This window comes from Phalacrocorax carbo, chromosome 2 (genome assembly GCF_963921805.1).
Source record: "Phalacrocorax carbo chromosome 2, bPhaCar2.1, whole genome shotgun sequence".
Classification (NCBI taxonomy): domain Eukaryota; kingdom Metazoa; phylum Chordata; class Aves; order Suliformes; family Phalacrocoracidae; genus Phalacrocorax; species Phalacrocorax carbo.
In genome coordinates, this window is record NC_087514.1 from 91,164,643 (window position 1) to 91,190,991 (window position 26,349).

The 26,349-nt window shown below is 36.4% G+C and overlaps 1 protein-coding gene across 6 annotated transcripts in view; it reads left to right on the top strand.

Annotated features, from left to right (window-relative positions):
• The window catches only part of RELCH (RAB11 binding and LisH domain, coiled-coil and HEAT repeat containing), an 87,649-nt gene that overhangs the window by 25,184 nt on the left and 36,116 nt on the right, over positions 1-26,349 (top strand). For 4 of the 6 annotated variants that reach the window (XM_064443447.1, XM_064443446.1, XM_064443444.1 and 1 more), the window contains exons 6-12: positions 1,810-2,013; positions 2,105-2,196; positions 3,157-3,465; positions 7,864-7,939; positions 8,366-8,461; positions 17,855-17,967; positions 22,560-22,650. In XM_064443447.1, the coding sequence (XP_064299517.1) occupies positions 1,810-2,013; positions 2,105-2,196; positions 3,157-3,465; positions 7,864-7,939; positions 8,366-8,461; positions 17,855-17,967; positions 22,560-22,650 (981 nt within the window). Of the gene's footprint in view, positions 1-1,809; positions 2,014-2,104; positions 2,197-3,156; positions 3,466-7,863; positions 7,940-8,365; positions 8,462-15,217; positions 15,349-17,854; positions 17,968-22,559; positions 22,651-26,349 lie in introns of those variants that run through there. The other 2 variants (XM_064443448.1, XM_064443449.1) reach the window with 2 other exon arrangements.

Consider the following 26,349-nt stretch of genomic DNA (forward strand, 5'->3'; position numbering starts at 1 on the left):
AGAATGCTTGCATTCTTTAAAGGAAGCAAAACAAGAAGAAAAATACTGTGAGTTACAGGTACTTATACTCTTTCCTGGATTCTGATGGACAGTTAAACTCAAGGATCTAGGTGTAGTAAAATTTGAACATAATGTTTTCCTTAAATCATACTCAGTTGATTTTGTGCACATTATACAATATATTTGGTGTTTGACATCTCCTGGGCATATGTGTATGAGTATACTTAGTCATACCATGGCATTGAATACAGTCTTGAAGAAACTGTCAGTAATAAGGTGTTATCTTAGATATTTCCAAACATAGTTGTGCCTTGATGCATTTTTTTTTAAGATGACCAGTTTTATGTCTATTGGCTTGCATTTCATGGGGAAAAATTTCTCAAATGTTCAGAAGGTTCTAATTGCATTCTGACTGTTACTGAGTGAACAGACCACCCAGTAACCTCAACACCCAATATATATTCAGCAAAAAACTGCAATATTGTTAGAAGAATTGAATATTGAATTTCAACTGGTTCTATCTGTAACCAGTCCTCCTATATTTTTCCTACAGTTCACATTCTAATCTGTAAAGAAAATAAGTTGTTAAATAGAAGTTGTGGATCATCCACTTAAGATTTTGCATTTAACGGTGCTAGGTTTCATACAAATGCTTGTGAGGACATAGTCCCAAAAAGAGAAAAGATGAATAATTTATCACTACCTTTGTGTTCTCAACTGAAAATGTTTTATCTTGTGAGACAGTTAGCAAAAAAAAAACAACCCAGCAAACTCAATTCTAAAAAGTAAATACAAACATACTACAATTAGCATGTAGAATGCACATTTTTTTCTAGACTATTCACATCATTCTTTCAGAAAATATTTCATTGAATAGGTGTATGTAACCACATTATGGAAAAATATAATGAAAATTGTGAACAGTAGGAAAAGTTTAAAAAAAATTTAAAATTGAAATTTAATGGCATTAAGGAGATAAGGCAGATCCTTATTTTTGAAGGCAGATCCTTATTTTTGAAGGCAGATCCTTATTTTTGAAGGCAGATCCTTATTTTTGAAGGCAGATCCTTATTTTTGAAGGCAGATCCTTATTTTTGAAGGCAGATCCTTATTTTTGAAGGCAGATCCTTATTTTTGAAGGCAGATCCTTATTTTTGAAGGCAGATCCTTATTTTTGAAGGCAGATCCTTATTTTTGAAGGCAGATCCGGAATAATCTTGTAATAATAGGATGGTTACATGTCAATGAGAAAAGGAAGGGCATATAGTCATGGTTTGAGGCAGGGGACCCTAGTATTGTTTACACCTCTTACACAATACAGTTATGTCCAAATTTCACTGATAATACGCACTCTGTCTGTCAGTCATTGACAGAGCTATTTGACTGTCTGCTTCTGGAAAATTACACCTGTAGTTGCGAATGAGATGGGAACAAAGCAACACCCCAATCAGTAGAAAGGCTTCTATCAACTGCTCTGGCTTCTGTTAGAATCTGATCGGTGTTATATTCGATTCTGAGAAGTGTTCACTTCCTAGAAAAAAAAATATTGTGATATGTGTTTTTTAGAAGGTCTTCTCTTTAGTACATTGTCTAGAGCTGCCTTTAAGGTGGAACTGATTTGGGTCATGAAATGGGTCTGTTCTCTACTTTTGTTTCTTGGTCTGTGATTTGGGCTTTCATCCCCTTTACTACAATGCAGTCTTGATGGGATTATTTTGCTGTTTTATGACCTGCAGTCAAATGAGGAAGAGAAACAAACAAAAAAAAGGAAGTATATTGTGTGCTTTAGTTTCTTTTATTCCTTTGAAGGATTTTGAACTTTGGGATGATGTAGGATTGAACATTCCTAAACCTCCTGACCTGTTACAACTCTATCGTGACTTTGGAAACCATCATGTTACTGCGCGAGATGTGGTGGATGTATCAGTTGGTGTAGAAGATGATGAGTTAGAGGCTGCTACTCCTATACTTGGGAGCATCCCTGTATTTGAAACAACACCACAGTCAATAGAAGTAAGAGATTGTACAGAAGTAGTGTTTCACCTCTTTGCAGTACTACTTAACTTTATTGTACTAAACTCTTTTGTTTCTGTCTTGTATTTAGCAATGTTTAATAGTGCAAAAATTAGAAGATCAAATTAGTGTGTTAAACAGTGAGAAATGGTCTTTGATGGAACAAATCCAAAGACTTGAGAGGTATGTACTTATCAACCTGCTTGACTGCTGATAAATGTTGGAATAACTTCTCAATGTTTTTCTAGCACATATATGAAAACATACAACTAACACTTACAAAATTACTAGTTCTTCAGAGTAGGACGGTCCTTCCTATTTAATACATGGTATTTGCTTTAGAAAAAGGAAGAGACTTTAAACTATTTCCCTTTATTACCTACACCATTTAATTTTGTAATCAGTATTGTTCTTTCAGTGCAACTTCTTTTATTTACTACTTTGAAAACAGAATCAGTTCTAATGTGTTTTGTGTAGGTTTTCTCTTCAGTGAGCTTTATTTCACTCCTTAGTACTATGGTGTGTACAGCTTGCAAACACTGTTAGAAAGTTGGTTGGTTTAATAACTTATTTCAACACAGTTCTTCTTTCGACAGAGCAAGACTAGTAGAAATGGTTTGATCAAAACATATGATGCTGTAAGATATCGTGCCTCTTAAAGAGGCGCACCAGTACAACATCTGGGCAAGTGCATGATTTTTAAGTGGCTTTATTGACTTGCATAGTTACCATTTCAAAGCCAGGTGGCATATTAGTATATATTTAATTAATCCCTATAGTATTTTAAGTTTTTCATCCCCGATAGAGTTCTGTCTCATGACAATTTGTGTCCAGTGCTCAGATTTCAGCCAGAAGTTCATAACACTATTGTTACTACTTATTTCATTGATTCACTTGCTCTTGAGTGCAACATTTTTCCTACTACTGATTACTGACTAAAGAACTCTGTTAAACCAGTGCTCATTTGAACAGCTTGTCTGATATAAGTTATTTCTATTAAAGGAATTTTTGAACCTACTGGAGTTGAAGAGGGATCTTCCCAGTACATTGTCCTTATTTCCGTGCTTCAGTCTTGTGATTCCAACAACCTTCTCATGAACGCTACAAAAATATTTCCTTCTTTGCTTTCATTTCATTTTTTAGTGAAATAGATTTTCTCAAGAATGAAAACTTCGCTGTGTCAACGGTTTATGGTGTAGCTCCCCATCCTTCTTCAAAACAAGTGCCTGTCACAGTCTCAGAGGGCAATGGACGGTACTTGGACATCAAGAGCTCTGAGAATGACAATAAACATGGAAACCCTGAGGACACAAGCCTTTCGTTATCAGCTGAAGTGGATTCAAGGACAGCTAAAGATGACACGCTAAATTCTGTGCCCTGTAAAGAAACAGAGAAACTGTCCTCTTGTCCTCCACCAGCTAAAGCTGGAGTCCACTTCGATAAACCTAATAGGTTAGTACTAAGTTTTACACTGGAATGCTTTAATTAAATTCTTGTGAAGTGGATAGATACTTTTCTAACAGTAAAAGTCTGCAGAATTCATAGATCATTTGTGTTTTGAATGCAAATAAAAGACTTAACATACCTTTAGGGTACGGTGCTGATATTTTCATATTATTCCTAATCTATTTAGAAAGGAGTATATTTGACAAATCCAGATTTTTAGTATTAAGGTTAAGGGTTTCTTTTTACCTCCTACTTGTTTCTAAAACCAGTGCTGTTCCTTGCAACAACAACCAAAAAAAGCTAAAATCTGAGTGTTGAATGGGAAGACAGGATATTTCCGTTCTCTTTTAAATTTTAATTTAATAATGTAATCTCTTCTGTTCTGCTTGATGAGTGGTTGGGAAACTTTTTTTACTTTTCCTATGTAGATGTGTATAAACATTTTTTTATAAACAAAAAGGGTATCTGATGACATTGTAGGTTTTGAGTTTTTAATTTGTGCAAGTCTTCATGGGTAACTATGATTCTTTTAATTAAAATAAGGTATTCATGTTGTGTTATTACATGGAGACTGAGTGTGTGTGTCTTGATTTTTCTTGAGAAAGCCTCTCCAGTCTACATAGTCTTTTTAAGCATTGTAATGAAGAGGGGAAGTAACATGTTCATTAAGTAATAGATAAACCACTGTGTAACCATTAAGAGAAACACCAGCCACAAACTTAATGAGGGTATGTACAACTTACAAAATTAACATTGTGAAAAAGTAGCTCACCTTATGGTCTTGTATGGGAGCAGGTAGCCATTCTGCTTTGTATTTTGTCAGTTCCCTTAGCTTTCTTTTGCTGGTATTTATACAGTAACATGTTTATAGAATTAACTTCCATCTGAAAATACGAAGTAGAAATCTGTGTGTGATGTTCTGTGCAGATGGAAAATCAATACAAGCTGTGGGGGAGAAGAAGAAGAATTAAAAGAGTTGCTGCCCTGTTAGGGTTTGCAAGAAAAGTTAATTACTAAGTATCCTGTTTTCTCTGGATTTCCTGAACTTCTTGCACTGAGTCGTGGCAGCAGGGGCACTTTTTCCGTGATATCTTAACTTTAGAATTGAACAGGAGGAAAGATTTCTGCAGAGTCTTACTACAAATTTCTTCTAGTTGAATATACTAGTGTTTAACAGGAAAGGAAAACACAGCTTAGATTTTTCTGGAAAATTTGCAGTGATTCCATTTTTCTTTCATATCCTAGCTAAATATCTAGACTATGTAATAATCAAAACTTAAAGCCGTGTACATTGATTGCTATGAATTTGTCTACCTACTTTCATTTGTGGCTCATTGCAAGTTGGTTTTTTTTTTTCCAGAGTAATTGGGCGTGTTGGGAGGCAATTCTGCCCATGGCAAGGGGGTTGGAACTAGATGATCTTTAAGGTCCCTTCCAACCCAAACCATTCTATGATTCTATGATTAAGTGCGTGAATATTAGCTTGATGGTTTGGGGATAGTGAGGATGGTTATCAAAATAGGACGAGATCACTGAGTGAGGAAGGAACTATGAGTATCTCCAGTGGGATTTACGACAGTAGTCTCAACAGAATTTGCTTTGCAGCTCACGGCTCTTTTAAATATAACTGCACATAGATTTATTTGAAAAGTACCTGAATAAAGCCTTAAATCCCCATTGAGTTAACTTCAGAAGTCCCCTCAAACACAGTTCACGGCAGAAATAAGTAATGCATGTGTAATATGTAGCTATTTTCATACTGAGTGTTGGGCTTAACATGTCAGTGAAGGGTCAAAGGAAACCATATTCAATACAGTGTCTTATTAGATCTGTATCACTAAATTTTCTTCCCCGATTATGCACTTGGTTTGTAATAACACAGTAAACTTTTTTCATTAAGAATTATGTTATATTTCAAGTATTTTGAGATCTGTGGGAGAAGCACACTAGATATTTATTTCAGTCCAGGGGTGGTTATTTGTACAAGACAATTACTACAATTTATTCAGAATGTACTAAGAGGTATTAAAAACTAAGACTCTTGCCTAAAAGGCAGGATTATTACTACTACAGCTCAGGAGTGGATTCTTGGCATAAATCTTGCCCAGATGGGAAAAGAGGATAGAAGAGCAAGTGAGCCTGCTTTGTGTGACTGTACTCAGAGCAGCTGTGCGTTCATGGCTGCAAATGAGGACATGGCCATCATTGGAAAAATGCCTTGTCTAACAGATTGCAGTAGCAAGCTCTAGCAGCAGTTTGAATAGATTGCAGCACATGTATTTATTCAATTCATTTTAGATGTTTGGTAGTTTGCACCAAATACAACGTGTTTTCTGTATATAGCCGTCATTCCTGACTTTTTCAGTAAATTGACTCTTTTCACCCAGTGTTACATGGAATAGAATAGCAGTACTTGGTTTTTCTATTCATCATACTTTCTTATATTTGAACATCTTCACTACTGGCATCTGTTGGCCCTTGAAAAGACTTTTCACTGACTTATGTGCAAGAGGCCTGGTTCTGTCATCATTTCTGTCCAGCATGTCCATCAAGGATTTTATTAGACTTCAAGGAGAAGCTTTCTTGACCCTAAATACAGCCAGCAATCATAATGGGATCCATGATGGCCAGAGCTTGCTGTTAATTGACCCACAGGGAAATACAGTGACATATTGTCATACTTAGTTTTCAGTCTCTGCAAAACAAGGATAGAACTTGCCCTTATGTAGTATTTTAATTAGGGCTTCAAGTGGGGAAGGATCTGACATCCTGCAGGATGGATGCCAAGGGGAAGGACAGCCCAGGCAAAGGGCTGGCCAAGGCCTTGCTGCTCTCAATGTCAAGCTGCTGCTTTGCAATGCTTGCTCCTGCTCCCCCAGTATAAATAAACCTTTAAAGCCTTGAGTAGAACCTGTAAGTCTGTCATTCAATAATGCCTTTACAGAATGAGGACTAACATATTGTTAAACAGAGGTCCTTTACGACTTGCTACTGTCGGAGTCATTTAATAACTTTTTTTAAAGTAGCCCTTGCACAAAACCAAGCTGATTGGAATTAAACCAAACTTAATTCATTAAAATTTAAGTGTTTTAAAAGCCTATACTGTCAGGAAAGAAACTTGATTTTAAGTAATAAACATACCTTCTTATTTATCATATTTTGTAAATAGAAGAGGAAAACTACTCTAGTATATTTATCTGTATCCTCAGTTGTTTTAAACAATTATAAGTAGGAACTTAGATTTCTAATGGACTTTTTTGGTTAGAAAAGGGTTAATGATGTATTTACAATAAGTAGTGTGATGTTTCACTGTATTAGATAAAAATATGTATGTCCATACACATAATTGTATGTGTGTAGGATTGTGTGCTCAGACGCTCAAAATAGCATTTTTAAGAGTTTAAAGGTAATACTGGTTTCCACATAAGAAATAGGAATTCCCTCCTCCTTTAAACTCATATAGTGTCAGAGGATTCAAACAGCAAATGATGATATAGGGGTGAGATGCTTTCTGTGCATGTTTTGGAAGACAATGTTCATTTTCCTCTTTAAGCATGTTGGATGAGGCAGTGTTAGATTACATCTAAATACAGGCCTCGGATAAGGGAGAGGGAGTTGTCATTACTGGGAAAAATAGGATGCTGCTGATGCTTACCTGTTTTATGTAATGGTCAGTCCAGTAATTGTTTTCTGAGAACACTTCTGCTAAATTATCATCCTTGGACAAGGTTGTTTTTTGAGACTCTTAACCAGGGTTTTATGTGTACGCTTAAGGCTTTGAGTAGCTTGGCTTTGTTGGCTGGCGTTGTGCGTGGCCATGAGGCAGTGCTTCTGTAGATACACATTAGGGATTAGGCAGCAATTTAAGGTTAGTTTTGAGGTTCCAGCTATACATTTGAATCCAGTGGTTAGATCCCGAAGTGGCAGTTGAGCAATCTCTATTTAATCCTGAAGCTTCTAAGTGACTGAGTACTCAAATATTTTTATGCAATGTGCAGAATCAGAGCATTAAGCGAAAATACTGGTCCTTGTGATTTCTGTACCTCCTTCTCCCCCCACCCCACCCCCTGTTTGCATAATTGTGTGCTTCCTCTTGCATTGCTAAAGCTTCCTTTTCTTCATGCTTTAGTCCTATTTTTGTCTGTGCAGCAGTTTGAAAGATGTTACATTTTTTCAGAACTAAAAGTAACTTCTTAATTAGGACACCCACGTTTTTCTTGCTGAAAACTAAACACCCTGAAAGTCAAAGATATTTAAAATAAAAACTTCTGCAGTGTGCTTCACTTTAAATGTGCTTTCTAAATGTCATTTTACATAGCTGGCTAAACCAGAGTGAAGGGACTTGTTCAGTCACCTTTCTGACCTATGCTTTTTCTCCCCCTTCCCTTTTTGATGGTATTTCAGGAAATTGTCACCAGCTTTCCATCAAGCACTACTGTCTTTCTGTCGGATGTCAGCAGACAGCCGTTTGGGATCAGAGGTATATTTCCCAGTTGACATAAACTAGAAGATCCTTTATTCTGCATGGCAGCAATTGTTAAACAAGCAATAATTGCTTTGAAACAAGATTTATTAACATATATGGAGAGATAAATCCTTGTGCATGAAACTGAAGAAATAAGAATAAGCTTTCAGATTTTAGCTTAAATGTGAAACCTAGTGATAGATATGTAATTACTGAGGAGTTTTGAGTCTCTACAAATAGATTCATGCTTTTGAAGTTACTGCCAGATCAAAAACTTACAGCTTAATGTTAATAAATTAAATAGATTCTGATAAGTGATCAGCCTGCTGCAGTTCTTACTATTCCTTTCAAAGGATGTTTTTCTGTTCCTGTGCTTCATCTAAAAAAAAAAAAAAAATTTAAAAAAAAAACCCCACCAAACCAAACAACTTGGTTTTCTAGGTATCTCGGATTGCAGACAGTGAAAAAAGTGTCATGTTAATGTTGGGACGCTGCCTGCCTCATATTGTTCCTAACGTGCTGCTTGCAAAGCGAGAGGTAAGGAACCCTGAAATTTTACTTTTATTTTTACCAGGATGGGGGTGTTTTTTCTGCATTTTGAAGATGTGTCTACTTTCATGAAAGTCTGTTACTTGCAATCATGTTCTTACTTTTGTGCATGCATCTCTGCTCATAGAAAATGGTTTTACACCTCTGTCAGGTGAGTTCAGTAAACCTGCATGGTATCCTAATATTTCTTCCTTTGCTTAAGGCACCCAGTAGCATTCAGCAAGACTAACTGTTACTGTAGGTCCATCTGTTTGTGGTAGCAAAAATGTTTTTTGCTAGAGAAGACCATGGTTAATGTGTGCTAGAAAGACCAGAGGTTATAAGTTCACGCATCAAAACTGACAGGTAAAATAAACCAAATTTAATAAGGATTAATATTCAGGTTCTTTTGCAGCACTATGTATTTCAACAAAAAAATTATTTTACTGTCTTTTTCTAGAAGCTTCATGTATCAGTCAAGGTTCATCAAAAACACCCCTTCGTAAGAAAGTTAGCAATCTTGCTTATATGTTTTCTTTAAAATTAAAATGAAGCTAAATAAAACTATGAAAATGTAATGTTTATTTGGAATGTAAATGAAGATAGTGTTTTGCATAATCATTCATATGCTGTAGTGTAGGAAAGGAAGACTTACTGAAGATGGAAAAAAGACTGGTTTTGTATTGGTTTGTTGTAAATACTGCACATTATCAAATGTGTGAAAAATAAAAATAATAAAAATAAGAAAATACCTCAAAAATTCAACAGCCTTATAGCTGACACCAAAATAAAGGGTTTGAAGTAGCATAGCTTATTGAGTAAGTTTTAGTCCTAGTTGAGGGGACCTACAGTATGGTAGACTTAGTAGTGCATTTTGCATAAATTCATTTTAAGGCTTTAAAAATCCTCAAGAAATTTGTACTGATCCTATAATCTAAAATCTTATGATATATGAGTAATTACCAGTGGTTGACATGGTGAGTTTGAGATGCATCGCATTCTGTAAGTCTCAAACTTTATAAAAGGGTTTGGGTTTTTCTTTCCTGAAAGGGTGGGGGTGTTAACTGGGTGCTCTGGAAATGGTGCTGTTAATAGTCTTTCAGAATACTTCTGTGAATGTTCCTGGATCAGTGCTTAATTTCTGACTTGTTATTTTTTCCTTTCCTTCCCTCTGCTTGGCAGGATGCAGTATTTTGGCTTCTTTTCACAGCTTGTAGCATAATCTGTATAATGCATTTAATGTTTTTGTGACCCTGTAGGCTATTTCCTACTTACTTTGTTTTACAGTTGAAGTTACATTTGATTACATGTATTTTTGATTTAAATTAATCATGGCTTTCAATTTGAAAAACATGCAAGAGAGAATTGTGTAACTGGATTGCATGAGATGCTTAATGTTCCAAGAATTGAAATTTGTTTTAAAAATAGCTTTTCTCTGTTTTGACCCATTGCTATAACTATTGTAATGTTCTTTCAGATGTAGTCATGGAATTTGAAGGAAAACTTGGGTAGACCATCTGTTAGTATTTATTAATATCAGTATTAAGAAAAGCTAACCTAAGAACTAGGCTTTCTCCAAAAAGCTACAACTTCAGGTCTTGCCCAAAAATAGCCTTATCATGAGAGAGTCTTAGCACAATTTTACAGAGAAGTGGTGTAAAAAATATACCAAAAGATCACTGATTTCAGAAAGATATGTAACAGGTTCAGATTATAATGCAAAGTGGTCACCAGTCTGCTCTGAAAAGTTACAGTGGTAGTATTTAAGACCTTACACTGTCAGTGTGTTAGACATGAGAATTAAACATAATTTTATGATGACTCCCTAAAATTGCTATTTTTGTTCTTTAAGTATCCATCACGTTAAAATTGGTTGTGAAATCTTAAGCTGAAAATGTTACGCTACACATTTTCATTTTGGAGAAGCTGGGTTTGTGGAGGGTGACAATACCTCTCAGTAGGTATTGTCCTATACCAGAGATTCAGAAGCCATTTCACCGATGCTTTTAAGCCTCAGTAGCAGCCTGCCTTACTTGGTAATAAGTGGTCCAGTAAATACTACAGTTGACATCTGAGCAACCAGTTAGTGTCAGTATTTCTCCTGCATTTCTGAAATTATTTGTTATTTTTGTGTATTGGTGCAGCCTAAATTGTTTTTCAGTGTTTGTAGTTTATGTTCTGGTGGAAGATAAGAAAGAAGGAAAAATACAGTATTGAGTAGGGTGGTCGAGGAGATAATTCTAGTTGTTTCTAAAAGAGCAGCTCAACTGGCTAAAATCCATAATGTAGATAATAGCCTGAAAACAATCCATAGTTATTAAAATTCCATGTATCAACATATAAATTTAATTTTGTTTTTATCCCAAGTGCCTAGTTTATTCTAACTGCTTGAAAACAAATATGTCAATGTTTAGATTTGTATATGAATGCACCTACAACTAAAGGAGGTGCTGCAAGCCAAATAGTAATCAGAATGAACACTAACAAAATGCTAAAGACCTATTCTTCAAAAAAACCTCCTTCAGCAGGGTATACAGTCTGTGATAATGCTTCTTGCAGGTGAGCAACTTGAGTTTATGAAATCTCATCTGCAGTGGAATCTGCTTTCTCAGTTGTGTTTTTACCACTTAAAACTAAAACACAGATTAAAAAAATCAGCTACCTTGTATTTGTGAAGAGGTGTAACACAAAAAGATTCTTTTGGCTAAACTGTAGTTAGAGAAGAGCAAGTTTTTCAAATTTTTGTGATAACTAATCAGTGCAATACTAATTTATCACCTTTTATAAGATGTAATAATCAATAATTTTTTGTCAGGTAACAGAAGTAACTTTGTATGTACAACTTCCACATTCTGCGGTATGTAGTCCTTTAGTGGAGTTTGGGCCAGAGTAAACTTTTTGGCTTAATATCAGTATCTTGTTCCTCTTGTCCTTAATCAAGAAACACTTTTCCTTAATTATTTGTACTTTTCATCTTGCCTATTATTCCAGGGTTAGTTTCTGTAACTTTCACTTGTGCTACGCAAACTTAGTAAAGCCATGATAATAACGGTTTACTAAATGTGCACCACTAATTTTTTATACTGAGAAATTTATATAGCGTTCAATATGTTAGGAATAGTTCTGCTTTTATTTCTTTGTAAAGTTGAAGCAAAGATAATACTGAATCTCCAAACTCTGAATGGGTGCCATTCTCAACTCTACTAGGACAAAGTAATGATGTAGATGTCATGTTGTTCATGTCAATATGTGTGACCACACATAGTCACCACTGAGGCATTTTGATTCTCTGGCATTTTCTTAAACCATGGTAGAGCTGAATATCTTTTTACAGATTTTCATCTCAGTCTTATGCTTTAAAAGTCATAAAATACTGGCTTTGTTAAAAATATGAGTGTGTGCTGTGTCAGAGCTTGGCAGTATATTTAAGTGGCTTTTTCCAGTGGCTGTGTCAAACAGATGTCATTCTGGTTGGATATGAATAAAGATACATAAGTTTGAGTTCCCGGGCATGAAAATTGTCAGCCATCAGTATCGTCTAAATGACTGTTTCTGTTTCACTGAATAGGGGAAAACAGGAAAATTTAAATGAACAATTACAATACTTTGTTACTCTGTAAAACTTAGATTGCAGTAGGTTTCTACAGATTGTGTTTCTAAAAAACAGGGATAGTGTTGACCACAGCCTGTTGGCTGGTTCCCTTCTGGTTGTGAGGTATTGGTTTTGGCCTGGTGAGTTTCGTTTCTTTGGGTGTGGGCTTGCCCCACAAACTCATGGGAGAGACACATAACCATTTTTTAATTTCAGTCCTTTAGGTCTGTTCTCTGGATATGAGGGGCTAATGTAGTTTCCCTAGAATCATAGTATGGTTTGGGTTGGGAGGGACCTTTAGAGGTCATCTAGTCCAACCCCCCTGCAGTGAGCAGGGACAGCTTCAACTAGATCAGGTTGCTCAGAGCCCTGTCCAGCTAGACCTTGAATGTTTCTAGGAATGGGGCATCTACCACCTCTCTGGGCAACCTGTTCCATTGCTGCACCACCCTCAGTGTAAAAATTTTTTCCTAATATCCAGTCTAAATCTACCCTTCTTTAGTTTAAAACCATCACCCACCCCTTGACCTGTCACAACAGGCCTTGCTAAAGAGGTTGCCCCCATCCTTCCTATAGCCCCCTTTAAGTACTGAAAGGCCACAATAAGGTCTCCCCACAGCCTTCTCTTTTCCAAGCTGAAAAACCCCAACTGTCTCAGCCTTTCCTCATAGGGGAGGTGCTCCAGCCCTCACATCATTTTTGTGGCCCTCCTGTGAAGCCACTCCAACAGGTCCGTGTCTGTCTTGTGCTGAGGGCTCCAGAGCTGGACGCAGCACTGCAGGTGGGGTTTCACGAGAGTGGAGTAGATGGGCAGAATCACCTCCCCCAACCTGCTGCCCATGCTGCTTTCAATGCAGCCCAGGATACAGTTGAGAATGAAATAGCTCAATCTCATATGGTATCCTTTTCATCTTCAGCCAACACTGTCTTTAAACGTAACATAATTCATGGATGCAAGGAGTTGAATTTAATGTCTATGAATTGCCAGTTATTACTAGTTTTGTCACAGTAGTTTTATATGCCAATTGCCAAATAAACAGTAGATATAAACAAAGTAGTACAAAGGTTTCTTTCATACCCATATCTGCACTGATTCTTATGTAAAAACATCCCTTTGGGATCTATGAGAGACTTAATTTGGATCCTGGAATAATATTCTCACCCATGAAATGTAATTAGACTTGTAATTTCAGTGTTAATAGGATAAGTATCACAAAGTCCGGAGTCACCTGTTAATCCTATGATTAATTTTTTTTTGTTTTAAAACAAAAAAGATTAATTCTGAATTTTAAATACATTCTTGCGCAAGAGACTCTGTATCAGTAGTTTGTTAGTACCTGCTATTTCAGTTGCCAGAGGCTGTTACAGAAGAATTTTAACATAGCATTGGTTTACCATACAAGCATTGACTATTAGAGAAGATTAAAAAGGGACACAGTTACAAAATCACAAAATCAATCATAAAGTCATCCTGTTTTATACGTTTTGTCTCATCTGTTTGCAACATTATTACATTAATATTTGAAATAATAAAGATTACTATCCTAACCTACTGAAGTAACCAGTCTTGACACTTAACAGTAATTAAATTTAATCAGAGATAATTATTTTGCTAATGAACACTCCAATAAAAAGGCACTAATTAGTGAGAGAAACTAAGATGTAGAAGACATTTGTCAGAATGTTAAACAAAAAATATTACAGTGAAGGCAACAATACACATAGAAAATTCCTTGCTACCTTGTAAGGAAATTGTCAGCAAAACAGACGAATGCTTGCTATAGGATGCATTTAAAAACCCAAACTGTAATATTTTTGTTTTATACTTTTAATATGTAGGAGGAACCATTTTGCATATAGTTGACGTGTTACCAGTTACCATTAAAAAGCCACCTTCTTTTGACCGTAATGAAGAGCTGCTCCATATGCCCGTGTAAATGTTGCCTTTTTTGAGAACTTGAATTAGCTTAAATAGTGAATCCTGTTCAAAGATAATGGAACATGTTGTTTTAAGATAGGGAGAAGTTGTCCAAAGGTACTATGGTGGAAAAACCATGAGTTTTAATTTGGAGAGACCTACACGGACAGTTACGCAGAAGTAGAACAGAGAAGATGGGCCGTTTCACTTCTGTGCAGTGCATTAGGCCAGCATCCTAGCCTTGTCTGTCATTGACCTTTATGTAGCTTCTCTCACAGTAGAAGCAAAAGAACTTTTCTCCTCTGTTCTACATCTGGGTAGTTCACAGGTATCAGCTGCCTCAGATATGAACTTGCCTTCTCAGTAGTGGAGGTGAGACCTCTGACGCATGACATTTTATTTCATCAAGTTGCAAGCGCTGACAATGTTATAATGGCAGCCTGCTTGGCATCTAATAGGAAAACAGTATCGCAGTTCTGGAAATCAGGCCTCCTGATATTGTTGACTAACACCAACATCAATCAGTTTTCCTAGGTTAGAGGCAAAAGGGAGAAGAGGGACATGGGGATGAACAGGACGTTTAGGAATGATCCCAAATTAAATAGAGGGAGGGTTATTGGCGGTGTGGGGTTTTTTTGGGATGTGGGGGGAGATTGTTTTGTTGTTTTTTTGTGTTTTGGTTTGGTTTTGTTGGTTGTTTTTTTTGATAGTTTTTGTTCTTGCTTTATGACTGTCAGCACCACTGGTATTCCTTCCCAAGGAAGGCAGTGTGTTTCAAATAGCACTGGAAGTCCTCTCCTTGATTATTAATAACATACACAGCCTCCATAACAAGGTTATAAACTTTCCTCTTGAATTTAAATGGCCAAATGCTAATGTTATTGTGTCTGATTGGAAAACTACCACTTTCTACAGCACTTCTCTGCTGTTTTAAGAATGAAAAATCTGAGATTTATTAAACAAGGCTACATCTAAGGCATGGCTCTTAGCAACAGGAAGTAGTGAGCTTGAACCTGCTCCTAGGTTGTTTTTTGTTCTTAATCATCCTGAATATCTTGAAGAATCTGTCCCCTTTTAAGTCTTTGGGAGACTTCACTTGGCCTGTTTTGTCCATCTATGAGAGCAGTTTTGTTCTTCTTGTCCCCCAGAAAGTCCCTTTTGCCTCCAGTTTTACCTTCCTGTCCATTAAGAATATAGGGAGCACATAAAACACTGTTCAAGACTTATCACTGTTTCTCCACTCCCCTTAATAGAAGGAACTGTAGAAGCACTGATGCAGCGATGCAGAGAACTCTCTCTTCTCCCATAGTATGCATGAAAGAATGTGACCAATGGACAAGAAAATACAGCTAATTCCATCAGCTATAATAACCAGCTTTCTGCAAGGTAAAGAACCAGCCTTGTATCTGCCCCCCATGTTGATGGTGTTAGGTTACTCATTAGCCTTTCACACACAAGGTAGTATTATCTAGGTGAATATTCGGAGGTGTTTTCCTTTTGTACAGACTCAGCTGGAAAAAGACAGCTTTGTAAACTTCCTTAAATTTGAAAATAAGCTATTAAAAAAAAATCTCATGGCACTATTTTGAAATATAGCCGTTGATCTGAGTGAGCAGTTGAGATTTTTGAGTAAGCACTCAAATGTACTAGGAAAGTGAAGTCAGCGTGATGGTTTCAAAAGATAAAACAAAAACCTCAGATCATTAAAAATATGCAAGTCCTATTTCATTGGGTAAATTCTTTTTTTAAAAAATTCTTTATAAGGAGTACTTAAGAATAATTGCAAGAGCAGTTGGTAGAATTCAGAAAGTTAGATCTCAGTAAAGTAACACAGGGCTTTTTGATTTAAAGGTTCTTCCATGACCTATATTCTTTATGGTGAAATTAGTAGTTATGTTTTGTGTCTACAAGTTGCAATCTGATTTCCTCTTTAAAAGATCTTAGCTTAATGTCTAAGTAGTGGTAGAGTGGCAGGATTTTTCAATATTTTTATAATAGTTTTTCATATCTTTTTTAATTAAAACTGTGTGCAGGAGAGAAGATGCTTCCATGAGGAAAAAAAAAACCAAGCCCCAAACCAACAGGTTAAGCCCTCTGCCTTCTCGGAGCTTTAAATAGGCAAAACCTTAATGTTAAGTGTACAAAAAAATAAAATCTAACATGCAAGTTCTAGAGGGGAAAGGAGCTTTCACCTGAAGTTATTTAGCTCTTCATGCAATGTAATTTGCAGTTTCTTTAATACAGGTTTTTTTCAATGCACATTATTTTGCATTGTGCTGCACTTATTTAGAAACAAACCTGAAAACTGGTTGACTTTAAAATATTGAGAAACAGAAATGTCCGAGTTTTTCAAAGTTTTCTCATTTCTCCTGTACTTTCAGGTTTTTTTAAGCGGTGGGTAGGATATTCCCACACTCATTCCTCTGTCTCGTCATAAATTCCCTAATCTGCATCATAATTGAGTTAAATATTGCCAAAATGTCTTCCAGAATGTTAAAATACATTTTAGGATGTGTCTCTGTCATCTTTGGGGGTGGGGGGAATAGCATACTGAATAGTATTCTTGTAAAATGAAAACAAAAGCTGATTAGGAGTTGACTAGCTTAGGCAATGCTCTAAAAGAGTATTGTTCTGTGCTTAAAATTGACATAGCACTTGCTGTTTAGGAAAATACAAATTGAGCAGTGAGAGTATCTTTAATGTGGTTTCCACACATCCACCTTGTTTAATAGGCTTACTCTCAAGAACATCATGAATAGGTCACTTTGAATGTCTGCAAGAAGAAATTGGCACCTCCCTGCAAAGTTGCTACAGTAACTATAGGTTTTTTCCAGGTTTTGTATAATCTTTCTTAGTATCTCCAGAAGTGTTTCCCACTGTCATCTGCTTGCTTGTCACAGCTTATTAATTCACAAAAAGCTTCTCTGCTGAAAGTGGCTCAGAAATATGCAGCAGGTGGGAGAGGAAGCCTCCAGATTACTTGCTCTTGTATTCTCCGCAGACACCTAGGTTTGTCTTGTTCTTTTCCCCCGACCTCTGAGTGTGGTATTTCGGCCCATAAGATAATAAATCACCTAGAAATTGCATGGTTTCCAAATTCAGTTGGAGTAAAGGTCAAGGAAAGGGACTTCCAGTCCATGTTTTAGAAACATTTGGTTCTTCTGGGAATGAATACCATGAGCTTTGAAGGCATATTTAGAAAGGAGGAGGTCTTCACTGTTGTGAACAGCCTTATATTTTCTTTCAGTTAATGTTTTACACAATATTTTCTTGGTAGTTTGGTCCTTAAGGGAATTGAATTGCTCTAAAAAGAAAATTCAGCTTCAGATATTGCTTCTTTTATTGAAAAACAAACCCAAACAAACCTTTAAAAAGAATCATATAGTTCTTAGTCAACACAAAATAGAGTATATCTGTCTGCAGTCACCTTTACCAATGTCTGTTTCTCAGTGCTTATTCAAACTTGGTGCACAAAACTGTGTGCATGCTTAATTGGAAATTTTAATCTTTAACTCCATGGCATCAGAAATAGCTTTTTCTGTAGGAGCTTTGTTCCATAGATGTCTGTGGGGCTTGCTTCAGTTCAGGAGATAGTGAAGACAATTTAAACCATGATCGTCCTCTAATTTTGGTTGCAGGTGACCTGCACAAGTTAATGGTAATCTTTGTAGAGGTTTTTGTTTTATGTGCTGGTTCTCCCCTGATCTTTCCTAGCAGGAAAATAATCCTTTTTTCAGGTCACTTAAATAAGAGCTCAAGACTCTAAAACATCTTCTATAACTGTTTTGATGTTATGTGGCTAGATTTGTCTTCTTAGTTTCTTTTGCCATTATGAATACATGCCCAAAGCGTTTTTACTTTGTTTGGTTTTCCCCTACCCACAACCTTTTAGGAATTGATCCCACTCATACTGTGTACAGCCTGCCTCCATCCTGAACCCAAAGAGAGAGATCAGCTTCTACACATACTGTTCAATTTGATCAAACGACCAGATGATGAGCAAAGGTGTGTTTGCGTTTGTGTGTTGCGGGACAAGAACGAGCTTTTTTTCTTTGTCAAAGACGCAGAACTAATAGAAACTGGATATTGTTGGATGATTTTAACCAAGCTTCACTTAGGCTGATATTTTGCTGGTATAGTGTTGACAAATTTATGTGGACTTCGGGACTTTCCATTTCCATGACCTGTACTTTCTAGTTACTGAAATGTAAGAATGTGCTTGGTAAGCTGCAGTGTAGCATTTCAGTTCCATTTTTGTTTAAAGATGGACTGAAACGCTTTGTTAAAATTAGCTTTAAGATCATAATACTTAGCAATGGTTGATATAGAAATACAAACAGCTTTTTTTAAACCTCTGTCATAGTGTATCTTAGTGGTCTCTATGTTTGTAAATTAACTACCATGTTCAGCTGGGGAAAATAGCATGAGAAAATAGTACTCTGCCTATTTATGGTTCAGTACTATGGTAGCAATAAAAAATTCAGAAGCTTGAAGCAGTGATTTTGCTCTAACAAGTGTTAAGAGCTTTGTTTTATTTTGGTTAAGACTTTGAAACAAAATATACTTTTTTGTTTCATAAATTTAGTTCTTCCTTAGGACTCATGAAATTTGACTGACTTTGTACCAGTCTTGATAAGAATGTCCTTAAGGTTGAAAGACAGTGCCCTAGCTGATATGTTTCCTTCTGTAACTGGAAGGATTTTTCGTATTTGAGCTGTAGCTCTTCCATAGTTTTCATTAGAGGTGTTTTGTAAAACATCTGTGTCTATTGTTGCTTCATTCTGTCTTCAGACAAAATAGGCAGGCTTTATGAAATCAGTGGAAAACATTTCTTTTGAAGATTCTCTGAAATGGAAGTGTTCAGGTATGTTTCTGAATTGTTCCCATGGTAAAATTTAGGGATGAGGTACAATTGAAAGAGGTGGCTTTGGAGACAAAAATGCATAAATAAATAAAAGCAACTTGTAGCAAAGTGGCACAATGCAGATTGACATTATAAAAAGATGCAGTCCTTGTTCTACTTCAGATTCATTAGAAATCTGCTTCTGAAATGTCCACTGATATCTAAAGTCTTTTGAATGTCTCATGCAGTTTGAGAAGCTAAAATTATTCTGTGGTTGAGGGGGGAAGGAAGTTACATCTTGCTTGTAGTCTCTTAGAGTTAATTTGTCACAGGATTTGTGGCCTATCAAGTAGATTTTTCATATGCCTGTTTAGCTGTAGTTAGGTGTGTCTTTTCTGGCAGCTAAGAAAGAAGAAAATCCAAGCTGCTTTTTCCTTGAAGTTGTTCATTCTTTGTTGTGAATTAGAGATTTATATCTAAAAATAAGTCATTTTCATTAGAAATTTTGGAAGAATAATCTGCCATAACCTCCAGGACAAAACATGTATATACATAATACACATTCACACACATAAAAATCATAATCTGTTTTAAAGGTGCTGTGACACCTGCCAGAAGAATAAGTAAAAGCCCATCAAATAAAAGAGATTCTGAAAACATGTTAGATAGAAAATACTTATTCAGAATTTCAGTCAGTTATTTATTCTTTTATATTTGTGTGGAAGTGTATTATGCATGCTTGGTTTTTATCTAAATAAGTTTAAATAATAATTTAATAGTCTAGTGTGGTATGAAGTAAGCAAAGACATTCAGGTTTAGTGACCAGAACAATGGTATCAATTATCTCATGTTATTTGTTTACCTTCTGCTATACTGTATGGGCCTACATTATAAATTAAAGTAGCAGTTCATAAAAAGTTTGCTTTTTTTAATTTGTTAAATGCAAGAGACTGAAATGTGACATTGCATTTCTAATAGTCAACCCATTAAAATAAATATTTTACTTTAAATATTTGACCTTGTAAAGGATGTTAGCAATATGCGAAAAGTCTTTATTATACTTCTTGCCCATGCAAGAGGCTTTTTAGTGCATGCCATAGTCTTGTATACTAACATTATATTTAAAAAGGCAACTTTTATCCTCAATGCTCTGCTCATTAATGTACTATTCAACTTTTCAAAATGTCTATCAAATTATCTTCTGCAAAAGAACAAATATGTATTAGCTTTACTTAAACTTCTTGGACAATTATGTTGGTTTTGGAAGTTAAGGAGCCATGAAGAAGTCAGATTAATGTTGGGGTCTTTTAAGAAAAGGTTAAAACAGTTCAAAATGTTAACTCTTGAAGATTTCCAAGTAATGCACCCAGAAGCAGCACTCTTCATGAAAAGAAGCTAAAATACGTTAAGTTTAGTGTATCTGGTATGACTTTATCAGTCGAATGATACCACCTCTTCAGAACACACATAACTTGCTGAAATATTAGGTAAAACTCTAATAAGTAAGTTTTTAATATAACCTTTAGGAGTGACAGAAGAACCCTGAACTGTGTAATATAAGATTGAATTGCTTACCGGTGCATGCAGTTACTTTCTAAAACCTCTAGAAAGAGTTTAGTAGTGTTACATTATGCCTGTTCTACTCTAACTTCTGCCATGCTCCTCTAGTCTGATTCTTTATTTCACTTTGGTTTATGTACCGATGAAGCAAACTAGTGCTTTGCTGAATCACGCTGATTGGCTTTATGCTCCTACTTAAGTAAATACAAGTGCATAACCTGGAGAAAGTTCTTTGAGGAAGGCATTCCCAGCATGTTGTTAACAAAAGACATTGTTACAACAACAAGTACAAAGAAGTTTTTCCCATATCCAGCCTAGATTGCAGTTCTGAACAGCTCAGTGTTAACGGTTTTGTTTCGAGGACCTGTTGTTGAGATCCTTACAGCCTTGCCTTCCCCTGAAATACCAACTAATGTCATATACTTTTAAGATGGTTGCAGTAAAATACTTAAAACATTTTTAATAGTTTTGCAATGTCTTGAAGTTCCCTACTTTATAGGCAAGGCAAAAGGAAATTGGAGTTAATTTTGAGATTTCATGGAACTTCTTTGAGAAGGTTTGATTTTAAAAAAAAATTTATATATATACACACTCTCTCTCCTGGTTTTCTCCATTTCTAATGCAGAGGATTTCAATGATTACTCTATTCTGCTATTTGCTTTTTTAATATCTTAGAAAAGTGTATTCTGTTGCCCAGTTCAGCATGTAGGACCAAAGACAGGCATTTGAATAATTATTTTGTTTATTGAGAACTCGGAATTACCACAGGCTTTTGTCTCCGTATTGCTTTCACATATCAGCTGTTCATTTCTTGAGTCTTATCTAATCATTGCATTTTTGTTTTCCTCCAACCTTTTTACCTTGATCAAAGGTCTAGGTCTCTGTATGTGGTCCACAACACAAAACCAAAGAGCTTGCTCTGATTGTTGGCCTAAAGGATGGTGGGGGAAAAAAAATCTTTTTAATATACCATTTCTCCTTGAAAAGATTCTGAAAGTGAATGAGTCTTTTTTTGATGGAGTATATTGTATAACTGTTTAAGAAGTCACCAGCAGAATCTCAGCCTTTCAACCTTAAGGGCATACTATTAGCGGCAGTAAATATTTAGGAGTTTAGACATGACACTAAAATGAACTTAGCTTGGTTTCCCCAAAGTAATAATGAATAAATTCTCAGTAGTGTCCTAATCTCACTGTGGAGGTGCTAAAATAAGTCTCATGTCCATGAGTTATTTGAAACTGTTTTAAGTGTTGAGGTAGGCACTAGAAGTAAATAGAACTGGTGAATTGCATGCAAAGTTGGTATCATTCCAATCCTATTAACAGGAGAAATAGAAGTAAAAAGTCCTAGCAAGATAAACGCTCATTAAACAACTGTCATTTGCGACACTAACTTTTAAGTACAATTTTATTGAAATTTTAACTCTGTGCCTATGAAATTGGTGGAACACCAGTGATTTCTTGCAAACTTTGAGGGAAGTTAAGAAAAAAAGGCAAGAAAATAAATACAAATTACTCAGGTGATCATAGATACTACTGGTTGATTAATTGCCTCCCTTTAATACTGGGCTTTAGAAGATTTCTGACAAGAGTAGAGTCCAGTATTTTGGGAGAGATGAGAGGAACTTGCATGTTAGAATGTTGCAAAACCATGTCATAAAAGAACCAAGTTACTTGTTTTGAAAAAAGTTCATTAAATCTCAAATGCCTCTAAATAAAAGCAGTACTTGTTCATGACTGAGATAATGATAGTATGAAGTAATTTAGATCCTTTTACTGCCTGATGAATCATAGTGTTCACTAATAAGAATTAAATAGAGATTCAGTCAGAGATTCCTAATCTCAGACATTAAGAAATCAGAGATTCCCAAATCAGTTTCTCAGGTTATGGCTCATGGAGTTTGGGATCTGCAAGCTTCTGGAAAAGGTATATGAAATAGAAAACAAGACAGAATCATAGAATAGTTTGGGTTGGAAGCAACTTTTAAAGGTCCAGTCCCTGCCTGCAATGAGCAGGGACAATAGCAGCTTTCAACTTAAGATTTAGCCTTTATGTCAGTATGTATGGTGTGAAACTCTGACTGTGAACAATTACCTGTTGTCTGGCAGTATCTGCTTTCCCAAACTTCTGTAACGTATAAGAATATATTCTTTAACTTTATAAACAGATTAAAGGTTTAAATTTATGTTTTCAGACAGATGATACTGACCGGGTGTGTGGCATTTGCCCGACACGTTGGACCAACACGTGTAGAAGCTGAGCTTTTACCACAGTGTTGGGAACAGGTAACTGATTATTTTGTGCTTTATGCTGGAAAGATAGTTAAGAATTCATAAACGTTGAGTTTTATTTGTTTGAGGGGGAGATTTTTTGGGTTTGTTTTTCAATGGATGGCAGTTCTGAGTATTTTTCAGAAAGATATTTATATGTCCTTTGTCGTCCTTATTTGTACTTTGATATAACATTAAAAATAACTCAGAAGCAGAGAATTTGTCAGAGGTTATCTGAAAATTCTAGTTACCTGCACATACGTGCATATGTTTATTGTATTGAAATGTAGATATGCACATGTTCATCATCAGTGTTGTTGCCTAACCTGTTGCCAGGTAGGTGCCTTTTAAATTTGTACTGTAACTTCCAGACTGTTGGAAATCCATCTTCATTCAAATAATTCATTCACTGATTTTTATATTGTATTGAGTCCCTGGAGCAGCGTCTGCACTTCAGCTAGTTTAAATTCTTAAACAAAATCAAAGGTCAAAGTAGTCAGAAATAAGTCCCCTGTAGATGGGTGTGATTTTACACCTGTAAGATCAGCCTGATGTTTACATGTCATTTCTAGAATCACAGTGACCTTTTCCACAGATATTCTAAATTAATACAAAAAACTGAATAACCAAACTGAAATGCTCTTACTGTTTCATCTGAGGTATAGAAACAGAACATGAGTTCAGGTGAAAATGCGTGCTATTTTCCTACCATAATGAAGAAAAGGGAGTTCATCATTGCCAAAAAGACAGTGAATAGCGAAGCCATGACACAGGGGTAATGCTTGCTTTGATGGCTCAATCTTTCTGGTCTGATAACTGCCTGCTGTTTCTTGCATAATGCAGCCATCTGTGTTTCACAATAAAGTCCAAGCTTCAATAGTCTTAATGCTTTCTGACAGTAGAAGCTGAAGTATGTATTATATGCTGAATTTGTGCTTATGACTGATGTATCTGTTGCATAAATTAAGGACTCATGGCAGTAGTAGTTGAACACAAAATAAACTACATTTTGTTTTCTTAGTCCCTGTCACGAAATTTAAACAGTGTTTTTAAAAAAAAGTTGCACCTCAGTAGGAGCACATCTTCATCATATCAGTTTCTTGCTAATTGCTGATGCAAAAGAGAAACAAGTCCAACTGCAACAGTACAGCATATCAGGCTGCCAAGCCATATGTCATCGTGCATTTATTAAATGCAGTTTGCCAGACTTGGTTTGCAGTACTGAAACCAGGTCATCATCTTCTCCAGCAAAATACTAGGTGAATCTCATAGTCACAAGACTGAGTTTGTAGAAAGAACTCAAAAATACACATGATTTCCTACCTTTTCTTGGTAGGTGCTTTAATCATGAAAGAATTCATGCAGTTGGTCTCCAACCAAAACCTATTTACAGATGCAAAGGACCGGACCCTGAGAAGATTCAGCATTTTCATCCACATGTTCTGGAGCTCAGTTATCAGGCTAGTCTTTGTGATCTTTCTACCTGCTCTTCACAGCTAGAATTTGGTAGCTGGCTCATCTGAGTTTAGATCCAGTCTTTGTGAACGCTGAAAGTTCCCTCAGAACTAGCAACCAGTTAATTGGTTTCCAAAATTTTATTACTGCTTATTAAAGACAAAGGGAAAAGAAATGGTAATACACATTTTACAGTTATGTTTAAGTTTCCAGGGGCTAATAATCTTTCCTGAACACAAACCTTGCAGAAATTTGAGTCTCTCTTCCTCCAGTGTGTCAGTATGTCTTTGCAATATCGGGGTGATATTTATATTGCCTTGCCAGTCCATCTCAACCAGTTGAAACTAGTCTTTGCTGTTTCTATCGGGTAGGCAGAGCTCCAGAAGGCAAAGTGTATGTCTGTTACCAGTTGGGAATTAACTTTTGGAAAAATGGCACATAAGTCAAAGATACTATAGGTATTAAAGTAGCCTATCGTGTGCTTGTAATGCTTCTCGTCTATGAAATCTCCATGCTTCCAAAAACTATTACAGGTGCCCTGCTGATGAATGAATGCAAAATAATGACAGACACACTCAAAGAATATTCTCCCATGCTTGACACTTCAGTTTAGTCCTGAGGCTCATGATTTTTTTCATTTGAGTCTCTTCCAAATTATCTTTGCCACACATTGTTCATGAGAGAGTTTTTGGTGATTTCAGATCAGAACAGTGAGGAAGTTGAAGACATAATACTACATCAGCAGTCAGGTACCATTGTTCAGTGTGCTGTGGAAATAAAGTCGAGGTAAGAAGTTGTCCAAGGTTGATTTATTACTATGTCTTCATCTGTAGTTTCTCCTAAGCCAGAAGAATTGAGAGAATCACAGAATGGCTGAGGTTGGAAGGGACCTTTGAACATCTTGTAGTCCAAGTCTCCTGCTTCAGAGTCAACTAGAGCAGGTTGCTCAGGACCAAGTCCAGTCTGGTTTTGAATATGTCCAAGGACATCCATAACATCTCTGGGCAATGTATTCCAAGTTTTGGCCATCCTCCCAATAAAACAATTTCCTGCATTTGATTTCCTCTTGTCCTTTTATCGGGATTCTTTCTGGGGTATTCTTTATTGGGATAAAGAACCTCTGTGTTCTTTATCTCTCTGTGGATAGGTACAGATATTTATATACATGGATAAGATTGCTCCTGAGCGCTCTCTTCTCAAGACAAAACAATCCCAGCTCTCAGCCTCTGCCCATGTATCAGATATTCCTATCTCTTAATCATGTCTCTCCACTGGACTTAGTCCAATATATCTTTGTCTCTCTTAGCTGGGAAACTCAGAACTGTACACAGCACTCCAGATGCGGTCTCACCTGTGTGGAGTGAAAAGGGAAAATTACTTTCCTTACCTGCTGGTGATGCTTATCCTAGTGCTGTCCAGGATACCATTGATATTCCTTGCTGCAAGGAGTGCACTGCTGGCTATGCTTGGTGTCTGTCAGGCCCTCCAGGTCCTCTGCTAAGCTGCTTTCTGGCCAGCTGGTCCCCAGTCTGTCCTGGTGCATGGGAATTATTTCTCTCAAGGCCAGGACTTTGCACTTCCCTTTCTTGAACTTAGTGAGGGTACTGTCTGCCTGTTTCTCCAGCCTGTTGAGGTACCCCTGAATGGCAGTACACCCATCTGGGTATATCAATTGCTCCTTCTAGTTTATCTGCATACCTGTTGAGGTACATTCTGTCTTGTCATCCAGGTTATTAATGAATATGTTACACATTATTGTTGTTGGCCCCAGAATCAACCCTTGAGGGGTGCATCACTGGGGACTGGCCTCCAGCTGTAACTCTTTGAGTTTGTGATTAGTTCAGCTAGTTTTTTATCCACCTTACTGTCCTTACCTAGCCCAGACTTCATCAGTTTGTGAATGAGGATGTTATGGAAACAGTATCAAAAGTCTTGTTGAAGTCAAGATAAACCATATTCACAGCTCTCCCCTTGTTCACTAAGCCAGACATCTTGGAAAGCTATCAGGTTGGTCATGCATGGTTTTTCCTATATAAATACATGCTGATTATTCCCAACCGCCTTTTTGTCCCTCATATGTTTGGAAATGCTTTCCAGGATTAATTGCTCCAACGCCTTTCTAGGAAGTGAAATGAGGCAGCCTGGCCTGTGTTTCACTGGATCCTCTGGCCCTTCCTGAAGATAGGAGTCACATTTGCTTTCTTCCAGTGCTCAGGAACCTCCCTCATTGGCACAGCTTTTTTGTTGATTGTGAAGAGT